The sequence below is a fragment of the Falco cherrug genome, chromosome 6, assembly GCF_023634085.1.
Source record: "Falco cherrug isolate bFalChe1 chromosome 6, bFalChe1.pri, whole genome shotgun sequence".
Taxonomy (NCBI): domain Eukaryota; kingdom Metazoa; phylum Chordata; class Aves; order Falconiformes; family Falconidae; genus Falco; species Falco cherrug.
The window spans coordinates 28,925,642-28,940,443 of NC_073702.1; the positions used below are offsets into that span (position 1 = coordinate 28,925,642).

A 14,802-nucleotide genomic window follows, 5' to 3' on the forward strand; every position below is an offset into this window, starting at 1 on the left:
GTTAAGCCTACCTGCCCAGTAGTTGTTCCAACAGCCATATTCAAAGCTCCATCAAACTTCAGGGCTGAAACAGATGGTAAACCATCTATCCTGCAAAGCATGATGCTTATAGTTAGACATTCTTTCAATAAAGGCTGCAAATAATTTTGAAATGTTAAAAATAGCTAATTAATTAAAATTAATTTATAGATATCACTCAGAAATACTACTTCAAAAAGCTGCATTGTTTACATCCACAACTTGTGGTTGTATAGAGAAGTAGCCACTAGTACTCAGATCAGTAAGAGACTCCTTTATGACTAAGAAAACCCTTTATTCACACCAGCAACAAGACCAGACCTTGGGCAGGCCGTTTTAATGCAAAGTGGGATCTGTTCCTAAATGCAAAACTTCTGAAAGAAACAGAAGAACACACTTTGAAAGGTAGCCTTTACTCACTCTGCATCTGCTGTCACACTGCTTAAAGCACAGTCCAACACACCAACTCGATTTCTAGTTCTAGGATCCCAGCATTCCACTTTACCCTAAACAGTTTAAAAAAAAAAGTATTTCAAGCTTATCCAACAGAAGTCTGGTATTCTGAAAGTGTTTAAAGAAAATTATGAATTAATCTATGAAAAATTAACCAAGTTCCCCAAGTTGACATGAATTGTTCTAATAGCATACAAGCTCCACAGATTTCACTGGTATTTTTAAAAAACTGACCTCAATCAAAATCACTAACACTAAATTTCTGAAGATAATAGGGTACACATGCTAGCTAATTTCTACAGACAGCTGTACTGCATAGCAAGGTAACATTATTTTCTCTCCTACCTGCTACATCTCAAGCATCTCAGCAACCAAGGTAGCTCAGAAATTGTATTTGCACTATTCTCTAAAAAGTCACCTTATTTAATGGATCTATACTTAGCAGATGAGATCAAATTGATTAAGTTCCTGTCATGATTTCTTCTTATCCTCAGGCAAACTAATATAAAAAAAGAAACACACAATACTGCCCTTTTTATATAAGGAATGCAAACATTTACCTCAGCCGTCCCCATAGCGAACAAGAAGTGTACAGGATTTATGTCACAGACATTACTCTCTCTAAAACAGAAAAAAGAGTAAGTTTAATGACCTCAGAATAATTTAACACAACTAAAAAGATTCCTGTAATCATGTACCCTAATGCTCAGCCTGGAAAAGCAAAAGCTGGCCCTAGGGAGGGACTGGTTGCTTTAATAGCACCCTCCTATACTCTGAGAGGCTGACCAAAAATTTGGAGCCATCAGAGACAGCGCTGGTTACTTGAAACAGGTAAGGTTCCAACCAGATGCAAGGAAAGTATTTTAATGTTATGCAAATAATTAAGCACTGGAACAGGTTGCCCACAGAAGATGTGGAATTTCCATCCTTGGAGTTTTTAAGACCCCCCCTGGGAAAACTCATCAGAATTCAGTGTGATTACGTCTTCAGCAGGAAGCTGGGCTCTGAGGTTCTCTCCAACCTGAATGCTTCTGCATTTCTCTGCCCACACCTACCACCAAGCCTTGCCATATTGCTCTGTTCCATTATATTCTTAAACAACTCAATTATGGCAAAAGGTCTTCCCAAACACTTATGTTCTCAAGCTTACATCTACCACATACTCTGATGAATGGCCTGTCTTCCCCTCCCTCACTCAAGTACCATATTTCTCAACAGAGTCCTGTATTTCTCCAACAGTTCTTCCAAAGTATAAATATTTGCCCTTACACACCACTCGTCCCAGTACTCTCCAACTTCTTCCATTCAAAGCCCTCCACCTCTAATTCTGTAACTCATCCAACTCCCCACCTCACAACTTTTCCCAACTTCAAGTCTCACTTCTGTAATTCAGATTTTACACTACACCTTTAGCTCTTCCACTCCAGGATTTTCCCACCTTTTTTTATTTTTTTCCTGCTGCTCAGTTTCTGTATTGTGCCTTCCCAAATACTGCTTTGTCCATTAAGCTATCCTACCCACTGAACACCAGCTGTTGCCCACCAACTAGACATTTTATCGAGGTGAGTCTGTTCTTCTCATCTGCTTCTCCCCACATTAAAGCAGCCCAGCTCCTGCTCTGGTAGGGTTTTCAAAAGAATCAGACGCATGCTGGAGATATAAAAATTCTGTTTGGGCTACTCCAAGAGCAGAAGGACAAAGACATGTCTGGGAAAGTACATACCCTGTGGGTAGATCTCTATATGATGGCTAAATTGAGCAATAATGGCAAAGTTTTAATGAAATGCTCTTAAGATCAAGTTATATAATACCTATTACAAGTCCATATTAAGTAATTTTAAAATATCCACAAAAGAAAACTCAATTAAAACATAAAAACTAGAACAAAGAATTACAGAACATAAAATGAGGCTCAGGCTCGGCGTATGCTCCTTTTTAACACAACAAGATGTTTGGGCAGCATTGAGATACAGTACTGATGGAGAGCATGCTAGTCGTTTGCTTCCACCTGGTGGAAAGACGACAGATAGACGTCATGCATTACAGATAACTTACGAAGCGTCAGTTTGCAGGGAGTTCAGAAACCTTCCTTGTTCCAGATTCAGCCTGTATACTTCAGAACTACAATGGAAAAATTCAAAATTACTCTTTTCTCTTACAAATACTGAAAAATACTGCTGCAAATTTAGAGAAGTTATAGTAAAATCAGGCTGTCAACAGGAGTTTTTAAATATAAAATTTTCAGGTTTCACAACCTAAAAACTAAGACAAATCTGTCCTTCAGTGTTAAAAATACAGAGAAAAATGTGCATGTTCACCAAAGATATTTATTACACTGCAATATCCTACCAATTATTCTTTTTCCAGGGAAAAGAAGCATTAATTCCTTTTTTAGGATCTTTCAGTTTCCTATGATTTATGTTACATCTTAAATTGCTACTTACTTTGTATGAAATCCTGAAGACCTCATTTTATTTTTACTATGATTTCTCACAAACTCAACTAATTATATGTGATTTGACTCACATTTTAACAGCAACAAAACACCAACCAGGATAGAAAAAGTTACTTAACTTCCCTCACTTAGATGCTAATCACTTTTTAGAACAGTACACTGAATTGAGATTTTTTTGTAACAAATTTGCTAACATATAATGTACCCAGTTTAAGAATCAAAGGGAAAAAAAGTATTAAAACAGTACAAGCAACTGAATTTATATTAGTCTTCCCATATTTTCTACTCTTCACAAACAGTCTCAGTTATTAAATTGGAAGGAACTGCCATTTCTTCCAATTTTTAACTTTTCTGGTACTTCATTGTTCATTTTATTCCTGGAAAACGTTGCTAAAAAAGTGAAACAAAGTAATGCACTTGATCAATACCTTGCTCCTACAAAATACAGGTCACATGATGGATAGTGATAAGAGAAATCTCTACCAAATTTTGGTATTCTTGTCTTGTAGTAATGGCCATGTTGCGAATGAAACTCCACAAATCTACCACACTGCAAGAAGACAATCTGAAAAGAAAATAGAAAGCACTGAAACATACAGAAGCTGACAAGCTCCGCAATTTGTCTTTGTCTTACAGTGATTTTTTTCAAGTTCACAGACAAGTTTATCACAACTCATTCAAACCATTTCTATTAAAAAGACAGAATCGACTAGTGCTTCATCATTCTCATTAGCCACAGCAAAAAGCTTTATTAATAAACATTAAATGAATATTCACAAGAGTATATGCGACATCCTGAAAGTGACTCTGCAACCAGAAGCAGTATAGCCATCTCAGTGTTCTGCTGCACCAGAATTAACACCTATACTTCTGACAGTTAACTTCTTCCAGGTACAATGCCACGCAGACATCAATATGTTCATAGGTACTAAGCACATGAATGTCCTGACGCATGGCAGCATTCCAATAATGACACCAACGACCTCTGTGCTTTTTTTGTTGTTGTTGTTTGCCAACTGAATAAGCACGTTGTTTCTTTCTGAAACTGAGACAAACATCTCAGTCCTGCAAAACCCCGCAGGGAGGAATTACTAGGCTAACTAGTAGTAAATAAAATAGGCCAGAACCTGCCCCTATAGTCCTGATGGCAAGTTAACATGGCACAACTCAAATCATATGAAGGAATTCTTCCCACTCCAGAGACAGCATCATCCACACCATCCGTTACACTCATGCTGTACCTCAAACCACACCCAAGCACTGTGTGATGAAGAAACAGGTGGCCTGATCCAAACTCATGCCACGATGCATACAAACTGAAACTGTATAGATAATCTCAGGCTAACTCTTGACTCTGAGCCCCATCTCTATTTAGCTTAGATTAGAAAAGAGTGCTAGTTTAGTTTCAAATCTGTATAGTCCATGCATCTTCTAGAAGTAGTAGACCATTGAAGACTCTACATTTCCTACTGCTGGACTATATTGTTACCAATGCAAATATGGATGAGAACCTCAAGAAATGCGAGGTACAAAAGTTATTTTAAATCTGTTGTCTTTATTTACATATCTGTATATTCCTCCCTTACAAGACACAGACTGACCTTGGCTAGTACTTCATGCCTATATACCATTAAGTCCTCCCTTAATTCTGCTTTTTCTAATACCAGAAACCCTAGTGTTTCAACATTTATCCACGGACTCACTCACCTTAGTCCAAGACCAAGTAGAGTATCATCTTTCAGAATTACAGAATAGTTTTCTGTAAAGAAACCCCCTGCCATGGGCAGGGTCACCTTCCACTAGACCAGGCTGCTCAGAGCTCCATCCAGCCTGGCCTTGGACACTTCCAGGGATGGGGCATCCACAGCTTCTCTGGGCAACCTGTCCCCGTAACTATGATTTCATACGAGATTACCGATGCAGCTGCACAGTTGGCGTTGTACAATGATCTTTTTAATTTGCATCCCAATCAATCCTTTGCATGCTTAATGCCTTTACGCTTTTAACTGGAGATTTACAACAAGCAAAGCTCTTTACTTACTTGTTTGAAACAATGCCCAGATCAAATCTTTTCTCTGTCATCATTATAGAAGAAATGCCTGCATCTTCATGCAGTACAGAAGCTACATGAACTATGAGAACACAAAATTAAATCATATCACATTCTCTTAGTTCACTACCAGTAAGCCACCAAAAACTTAGTACCAGGAAAGAGAGAAGATGCAGTTTGCTTTCAAGGACAAAAGTGAATTTTCTTCTCACCTGCTCTAGCTCCAAAGATATTTTACAAAGTTTTTGATAGCTGCCAAAACCAACCAGATGTTCTGCTTGTGATCGCTTTACCTCTAGTAATTTTCAACTTTAAGATAAATTTCTACAATATTGAACTTGAAGAGATTTGTGTCCTCTGTCATTAGCAGTGCATACAACTTACTGTAAATCATGTTTGTCTTTCCTTCATACTAAATTGATTTTGGTCACTGCCAGAAAACTTCAACCTGAGGGTAGCAAAAGCATAGCCGCCAGTGTGTGGCAAAAATACCAATCAGAAATACAGGTCTTTTTGCAAAAGGCTGTGAAAGAAAAAAAAGATACCACTCTCTCCTAAGTCTGAAGCTCAGTCCAAGACTACAACTTATGAGAGAAGTGTAACTGGCTTTATGGATACCAGTATAACCAAAAGCTAACAGTGTGCTCTCACTGTGAAGATGCAAATAAGCCTCAAAAGGCAACATTACAGAGACAGTGGGAGCAAACTGGAGAGAAGCTGTTTTCCTTGTGCTACCAAAGCATGAGGCAGTGTGTCCAGTTTTGGGGCCCCCAATTCAAGAGAGATGTTGAGAGCATCAAAAGGGCTACCAAGACAAACAAATGTTTTGTTTGGGGCAGAACACAAAATGTACAAAAGAAGGAGAGGCTGGGAGAACCTTAGCTTGTTTAGTCAGGCAAAGAGCACCCTGCAGGATAACCTAATAGCAGCCAGCAAATGAGGTGCAGTTACAAGAATGACAAGTCAAACCCTTTGCCATAGCAACAGTGAAAATTTCAGATTTTCACGGGCAGGTTGGACAGGAAGGAAAAATTCTTTACAACGAGGTAGTACAGCATTACAACAAGTTATTCAGTGAATTTGTGGAACCACCATATGCCTGCAGTTTTTGACAGTCCTGTTCAAGCATTAAAGGACGCCTGAAGATCCCCTTCCAATCAATATTTTTATGATTCTAAGAATTTCAAATGTAATTCCTCAATGTTCCCTTTTTCTAACATGATCAAAACATTATGACAGCTTCCTGAAATTAAGTTTTCTTTCTAATGATTTGTAAGTTTTCGGAAAATCAAATTAAACATAAGGTTGTATTAAGGACTGAAAGCAGGGCTTCAGTCCGAAATAGAGTACCAATTTCAGCTGAACACACACACAAGCCTTACTGTTTGTAACCAGTCAGAAACAAATTTGTGAACACAATGTGTTCCTCAGTCTCCCAAATAACTGTTTGGCCTGTATTACCAGAAACAACCTCCCTCAGACAGCTAAGTGGGAGGCTATTATACTGTCCCAGTTACTGCCTTCTGCTACTTGAATTCAGACACATTCTTGGAAGTCTCACTGGAAAATTTTTTGAAAAGACTAAAGACAGAAGGCTAGATGATAATGTCTCTCATCAAACAGTAAAATTTATTGAAACAAACCTGTACCAGAAATGATAAGGTCTCTTCTCAGAAAAAAGTATTAAAATAAATACTTAACAAAACAAACAAAAAAAACCCCACACACCAAAAAACAACAGCTTGTCCTAATGAAATCAGCAAAATTGTATGCTTAAATTTAATGTTTAATTTGAAACAATACTTTGATGAATCAGAAAAGCAAAATTTACAGAAAGAAGTAACACCTTTTATTACACCAACTGTTACAGCTGAAGAAACAAGCTAGGTGTTAAATAGCATTAGAAGCAGTAACTGAATTGGGCCTGAAAAAGAGCTGATGGTCCTAAGAACTCAACTGTTTCCTCCAGGTACAGCTATTCATTTAAAAAAAAAAAACAAACACGAACAAAACAACACACAAACAAAACCCCAAAATATGATGGTCCTAAGAACTCAACTGTTTCCTCCAGGTACAGCTATTCATTTAAAAAAAAAAACAAACACGAACAAAACAACACACAAACAAAACCCCAAAATATTTACTCCCCTCCACAATCTTTGCCTCATTCATATACTTATGCTAATCACAGCTACAATAACACTGACAAATCAGGCTACTGACTTACCTATAGCTATCCCACCTCTCAAAAATGGTGTAACAGCTTATGACTTGTCACAAAGGATTACGACTTAACATTACCCTAGAAAAAACACCTAATTCCGTTTTTCACATTATTTTGTTTGTAGGCCAGATCATTATTTGAAGTTTTTCCCTACAGACAGAAGACTTTAAAAGTGGTAAGGCAAATTATAATACAAAGAGACACAGAAACAACATTTTGAATGTACAAAAAATGTTTATCCTGTTAACAATTCCTGAAACAAAAATTCTTCTACTCTGAAAGTTGTGTTGACTGCCTTTACTATATATGAAAATGCATTTTAATATACATATTAAACAATTTTTTCATTTATACACTGAAAACATTAAACATACCTTTGAGTAATCATCTGATAAAATCTCAAACGTAACCACTAGAGGAGAGAGCAAGAGAATTTTAAGTCAACTAGGTCAGCAAACTTATTTGCAAACATTGGCGTAAATCCCGAAAATATTTACATTGGTGCTAACCTTTAGTCATATAAGTATTCCCCACAGGTGTCAATGCATAATGCAGACATTGTGATAAAATCTTTAATTATATAACTTTATTTGCAAAATAGTGTAGTTTTCTAAAACTTTAGAAACATATGAAGCATCCTGTAATCTTTTTATCATTCTTGTGTACTTGACATGTTCCTCAACACAACGCTCGACCATGTATTTATTGGCTGGGGAAGACCTAATCAAATGGTTTTCAGTGAGTGTGTGGTCCATGGACCACATCATGTAATCCATCAAACATGATTAAAAAAAATGACACTAGTTTAGACACACTATGCACAAACCTGCATGTACAATCCTTCTAAGGGGTCAGCACTTTCTCACAAGTTTTAAGGCTCAAAAAATATCACAGATTTGGAAGCTACTATCCCTGCTAAACACTACAACATATTGAACTTTGCCTAGTTTTAAATGAGCTGGGTTGGGAACATTAGGGAGTAGCTGCTTCATCTAAATTGGTTCCATTTAAATGAAGTAGCTCATTTAAACGTTACCTGAAGTGACTCTTTGCTACATTTCAAATTAAACATACTTTCGCAATCTAGTAAGATGCCAGTTCCAAAAAATGTTCTTTAAGCTCTAATCACCAGCAAGCATTTACTATTACAATGATTCCTACTCTTCTAAAGTGGGTCTCACTCTTGCCATACCTTCCTCTCTGCAGCCTCTCTGAACCCTGCCCACACCACCTCCCCTCTTGCTATGTTGTAGCACTGTCCCTTCACCTTATGTTACTCCTTGTAGTCCTGACACACAGGGTAAAGAAACACCATCATGCTCTACTGCACTTTTCCTGACCTAATTTAGCCGTTCTTAATTTTTATTTTTCACATCACTTTCACATACACCACAGTTAAACCCGTTTCATTCTTCCATGATGATTTAGGACTTCTGCCACTCTGTGCTCATACCCTCATTGCTTTGGTCACCCCTGTATCCCAGTTTTCACCCATCAGACTTCTAACAAAAACCAAACCAAAACAACCAAACCACCACCACCACCCAAAAAAACCCCACTGCTCTCCAAATCTATGCACCTCAAAACTCAGAGCCACAGCAGCTCTGACCTCCTCCCCTCATCTAACTGCCAGCAGATTCTCCCTTTCTCATTGTCTAGATGGCTCCTTGGTTGCCTCACTACAGTTGTTCTCCCTCCAAATGAGTAGCAAACAAGTTGTAATTAGGGCCTTGGTGATGATGCCACCTACCCTTAAGTATCTTGTTTCCAAGAAAACAAACAAAAAACCAAACCAAACAAACAAAGCAACCCATTCTCAGGGAATTCTCTTTACCCTGTAATTCACCTACTGAGCTTGGGCTACAGAGAGAAAAGAGTGAGAACTCATTTCAGTAACGACAATGCAAGCACAGTACCTTCTCCCACCTTACTGCTTCACAGAAGGGGAAAGAAGGGAGATCTGGCCACTACCCAGCCATCATACCCACATCACATTCCCTGCACAGAGGACAGACTTCAGCCACGCTCACTCTGAGCCCCACACTTACTGGCTCAAGGTAAATCTTACATTCTTCACACCACTCCAACAGAGTAAAGAATGGTGAAGGAGGAGGAGAAGGGAAAAACAGAGATAAAAGACCAGGTGATGTTTTAATCTAGATTCTTGTGTTCTCCCAAAATACATTCTGTCTCCTCAGCGCAGCGAGGGAGATTTCTACTTGAGTCCGAACTGAATTATATATGAAAGATATCTTGTGCTAACAGCCATAGCTTATACTAACCTTCAGAATCTAAGCACCTTTCAAATTTCTGGGATAACTGATAGGTATCATAACAGCGGACCCTTGGCTTGTAAGTTCCTGAAAGAATAATTCGATCTTTAGTAAAAACAATAAACAAAAAGATAACATTAAAGCTCTTTTTTTTTTTTTTAATATAATGTCTTACATATACAGGCTTTACTGCATTTCACTGTAATTATTCTGATCTTACCAAAGTCTCTGTGACTGGAAAAACATGACCCTCAGTAACATAACCTTACGGCCTGAGTTTTGTCTTTGGTGCCTGAAAGCACCCTGCTTGTACATAGGTTCTTCTGATTACCAGATACATCATACAGATTTTAATAATACCTTCCAGTCAGTCTGAAAGAGCAAGTCTCCTTATGCTATTAACACCTACTAAAGTATTCATGGTTAGATCCTCCTTTCACAGTTATAAAGCGTAGCATTATCCTCCATCCTTTAAAACAATACTCGAACAATGACGTTCAAAAGTTATTTAAAGCAAATTTCTGTACGTACAATAAAAATAATTAAGAAATTAGTTTTAAACTGTATTATAAACAATTTCGTTTTTAATTGAATTACAAACCCCTGGTGGTAGAGTGGTTGGACTAGGTGATTGTCAACAGTCCGTTCCAACCCAAACTGTTTCATGATTTAAGAACATCTGTATTCTAAAAGGAAGTATTTCACAATACTGCTACCAAGACAACCACTGTATCACATCTTAAGCTTCCAAAACTCTGTTCAATGCTCCACTTATAAATGAACCCATCAATTCTATTTGAAATACTGTCATTCTGCAATCAAGATTTTCTAGCATTTTTGACCTCTGCTAGAGACTCACTTCATTAACTCACCAGCTGCCATAATATACTGTCCATCTCTTGATACCTTAATCTTTGTGCTGACCGTGGGCATTTCAAAGTCTTGAATAAGTTCAATTCTTCTACGAATATCTAGAAAGAAAAAAAAAAGTTTTGCAATGGTAGCACAACTGTATCGGTCCAAAAAAATGTAATAGTTTCTTACGGAAGCATGTTGAGTTAATTGAGTATAGGAAATATCTCTTAATATCTTTTCAAGTATAAAGATTTTTTCAAGTATAATTGACATGTTTCAAGCAGATTAATACAGTCTGTTAATCCTGAAAAGCACACTACCTCCACGCGAAATAAATGCCTATTCAGAGATAACTACGCAACCAGCTATTACATAACGTAGTAGCAAATATTCATCATATATTTCACACAACTAAGATGTTGTATGATGTACTACATCCTCCTACTAACTCTATGCACTTATTCTTTGGTTGAGTTCCTTGTACAACGCATCCTATGGTACATATATATTTTGTATAACAAGTTTAAGCTAAAATGACAATGCTCTTGCACTGTAGGATTAGCATATATATATGAGGAGTTTATAGTCAGACTTTACCATAAGCTATACATGGAATTCATCATCTACAACCCTGATATTTAATGTCTGAATTTAAAACAATACTGGTAATACTTTATTCACATAAAGCTATACAGAAAGCTGAAGTAACTATTTATATCTTTAATTTTGTAGCTTTTAAAATACGAGCTATCAGTTACTAAAGCTGTCTCCCTGTGGGTTTGCATGTTGCATATGTGCAGCAGAATATTACTGAGGACTCTGAGACAGGAAAACTCACCCACATCTTTCTTCTGTAATGCTCTTTTCTTCCTGTCAGAGAGCCACTGTAAGAAAATATATAAATCAGTCTTGAGCAGATTATTCATGCAAGAACCAGAGAATCACTTACAAGTTTATCCAACTTGGAAGCATAAGTCCATTAGGCCGCTAATAATATTTTTCTTTATTATTTTAAAATTTCTGCTGATGAGTTTAACCACGCCACACCGAGAAAACTTACAGTCCTGGTTTTTAAGGGTCCGTAGAATAACACACCTACAAGTTAGACATACACGCATTCAAACCGCATGTTTAGCTTAAGAAATCCTTACGGATGGTTTTAGTTACACTCAACACAAGCCCGCAGGGAGAAGAGGCAGCTCAGCCAGCCGCCGGGCCCCGCACGCCCCCGGAGCCTCCTGCCGCCGGCGGGCAGCCCGGGACCCCGCCACTCGGCCGCAGGGGAGCCCGGCCCGGCAGCGCGTCCCCTCGCCCCGCTCGGCGGCCCTCTCCCGGCCGCCCGGCCGCTCACCTCCGGGAGGCTCCTGCCGGCGCTGAGGCTGTAGATCTTCACCTCGTTGAGGCTGGAGACCTGCATGGCCGCGACTCGGCCCGCCTCTTCCCGGGCGGAGGGGAAGCGGAAGGCGGCTGGCTTCCGGCTGGCGGCGGCGGCGGGGCCGGGCGCGGCCCGGCTGCTGGTGGGTCAGGCCCGATCCGCCGCACAGGGAAGTGGCCGCCCCTGGCCAGCGCCGCCGCTCGCCGCGGAACAGCTTCGCTGCGGCCCGTCTCCCCGCCCGTCCGTTCCTAGCGCGGGAAGCGCCTGTGGCAGGCGCGGCGGGCGGCGGCGGCGTCCCCCCTCGGCGGGCCGGAGCCATCTTGTGCCGCCCGAGGGCAGGGGCCGCCGCCTGGCGGGGCTGTGGCGGGTCTGTGGTGCCCTGCCGGCCGCCGCCGGGTCACCACGGAGCAGGAGGTGCTTTTGCAGGCCTGGTGGGGGAGGGTTAATGTTCTCGCCCTACAGCAAACCGTGTCCGTTACCTGTGGAAAACGGTGAATCCGGGGTTTAGTTGGTCAGCAGACGGAAAAAGACACGGGTTTATTGCTTTGTAGCATCACTGGTTTTAGAGCAGAAGGGACATGCAAAATTCCTGACCGTTCCATTTCTAACTTAGAACAGCAACAACAAGGACTGAAATGATACATATGCCATCTATGTACATCTTCAAGGACCAGTTAAAATCACAACGGCATATAACCAGTACAGGATGCAAACTGAAGCTGTTACAAATAATCACGGAGCCATAGAATCATTTAGCCTGGAAAAGACCTTTAAGATCATCGAATCCAACCATAAGTAAGCCTTACGTATGGTATTCCCTGGATGATATATCGCAACAAAGATGATACCAATATCGTGACTAGCAGGGATTCTACCCTAGTTCGTGTTACAGGGCGTTACAGCTGAGGGAGATCGCCGTACCCGAGTACAGGTGCCTATGTGGGTCTTAGATGTCCGAGCCCCCATTTCAGAGACCTAAGGCTTCACTTGCTTAAATGTAGGTTGTCTAGTGGCGTTCGAGATGCCATATGGTATCCATGGCACATAGATGGAGCTGACACAAGACCTATGGAAAACCCATGGTCTCCTGAGAAAAGGAGGGTCAGGAAGGACCTTATCGCTCTCTACAGCTACCCGAGAGGCTGTGGGCAGGTGGGGGTCGGTCTCTTCTCCCAGGTAACAAGCGACAGGACAAGAAGAAACGGCCTCAAGTTGAGCCTGGGAGGTTTAGATTGGATATGAGGAAAAGTTTCTTCACTGCAAGGGTTGTCAAGCATTGGAACAGGCTGCTCAGGGAGGTGGTGGAATCACCATCCGTGGAAGTGTTGAGAAAACGCGTAGATGCGGTACTTAGGGACATGGTTTAGTGGTGGACTTGGCAGTGCTGGGTTAACAGCTGGAGTCGATCTTTTAGGTCTCTTCCAACCTAAACGATTTTATGATTCTCCAGCTCAGAGGCCAGGCAGGGTGTGCAAGGACACCTCAAGTGGCGCTAGAAGCTCAGGCCGCTGAATCTCACCCCTAGTAAATGCAGCTAACGAAGCCTGAGGAGCAATGTAGGGCAGCAGCCACCAGGTGACGCCTTCGGGGAGAGCCCAACCCTCCCTAGGTTCCACTGCCTGATCACTTAGGCCACCCCTAACTGTTAATAGGTATTTAAAGTTGAATTCGCGTGTCCGCACATCGAGGTCTTGTGCTCTTCGGGGTGCCCTAAGGATTTCCAGACATCTGCAGGGGGTTGGTTGGTGTGATGCAAGCCGTGCAGAAGGCCAGTGCCATCCTGGAACAGCAGCTGAAGGACCACTAGGATGCTCCAGGGCACCTCGAAAGGCATTACGAAGGGTCAGGAGGACTGAACCTACAATTAATTCCTAGATGTGTAAAACACTGGAGATTCTTACAGACTGGAGAATTCTATAACTTTCTTTAGATGAGACTGCACAAGGATTCCTGACCTTCTTGTCCATTCTGTAGATGCATTTAACTGATCACAGTGCAAACAAAGAAGGGCAGAACTCAGAGGTTCTGGCTGCACAGCGGTAAACAGTGCTTTATTTCAAGTTGCTTGAAATTAACTTTTTGTTCTTTTCAGTCAAATTTAGTTTTCAGGAAGAGCTGATATATCTGAGCCTGGGCAGTCATACATTTAAGACTTCTTAGAAAATCAAAGGAGAAAAGATCAACTAGAATGTGAACTACTAACATTTCAATCCAGATAACTTAAGAGCAGCCAAATCTGCCTGATACACTTGCTACAGAGTTAAATAAGTCGGGATCTAAATAATGCAGGAGAAGCTTTGACAAAGCATTTTGCTTCCATATATAATGAATCTTTGTTGTGTGTAGTAATGATATGCTTTCAGATTTTCCATCCAGATGAACATAGATGAGGAGGTAAGTATACTGACTGAAAACAGGTGTGATACAGGATGCTTTCAACCAAGAGCAAATCATTTTGCTTGCTTTTTCTTTCATTCTTTTGTCAGAATTTGCTATGTGCATTACCTGGTGACAGACATGGTGGTGCAGTGTTGTGCAACAATGTGGTGATAAGCAACCTGCATGTTACCTTTACTGATTCTGATGACGACTGCACAGTGCCCCTTCAGCACATACATACATTATGTTAAGTACAAGTTGCCACGTACATTCACATTGAAACAGCATTTCATGTTCAGTGTACAAAAGCAATTCATCAGGGAGGTTCTGCTGCACTTAATGTACAGAGACAGTGATTAACCAGTAGTCCAAATAACACATTTAAGAAATAGATACACCGCTACAGAATTATAATAAAGAAGTCGTTTGCACACTGATCTTAAAAGTACACAGAAAAATATTTCCATTCAAATAATAATTTATTACCCATTATCAACTTAGTTAATAGTTCCTTCACTGAAATATATTAGACTGTAATTTTAAATACATTGCTACAATAATAATAAAACACACAGAACTAGGAAATAGGATTTAAAAGATTCTTTCTAAGCAGAGGAAAAAACCCATACACATTACTAGAGGACTAAATAGGTAATGCACATGATAGATGTATAAATTGTTTTATAGAGAACTACAGCTCTGTGGTTGCTGATTTGCAAG

General features: G+C 40.1%; 1 protein-coding gene across 1 annotated transcript in view; it reads right to left on the reverse strand.

The window, feature by feature from the left end:
- NOL10 (nucleolar protein 10) overlaps window positions 1-11,832 on the reverse strand; it is a 53,385-nt gene extending 41,553 nt beyond the window's left edge. Inside the window, exons 1-10 of the mRNA XM_055713931.1 lie at window positions 11,680-11,832; window positions 11,167-11,212; window positions 10,346-10,444; window positions 9,483-9,560; window positions 7,575-7,612; window positions 3,355-3,491; window positions 2,527-2,592; window positions 1,032-1,092; window positions 439-524; window positions 12-90 (exon numbers count right to left, since the gene is read on the reverse strand). Of these exons, the coding sequence (XP_055569906.1) occupies window positions 12-90; window positions 439-524; window positions 1,032-1,092; window positions 2,527-2,592; window positions 3,355-3,491; window positions 7,575-7,612; window positions 9,483-9,560; window positions 10,346-10,444; window positions 11,167-11,212; window positions 11,680-11,745 (756 nt within the window). The 5' untranslated portion in view covers window positions 11,746-11,832. The remainder of the gene's footprint in view (window positions 1-11; window positions 91-438; window positions 525-1,031; window positions 1,093-2,526; window positions 2,593-3,354; window positions 3,492-7,574; window positions 7,613-9,482; window positions 9,561-10,345; window positions 10,445-11,166; window positions 11,213-11,679) is intronic.
- Window positions 11,833-14,802: the final 2,970 nt, after the last annotated feature.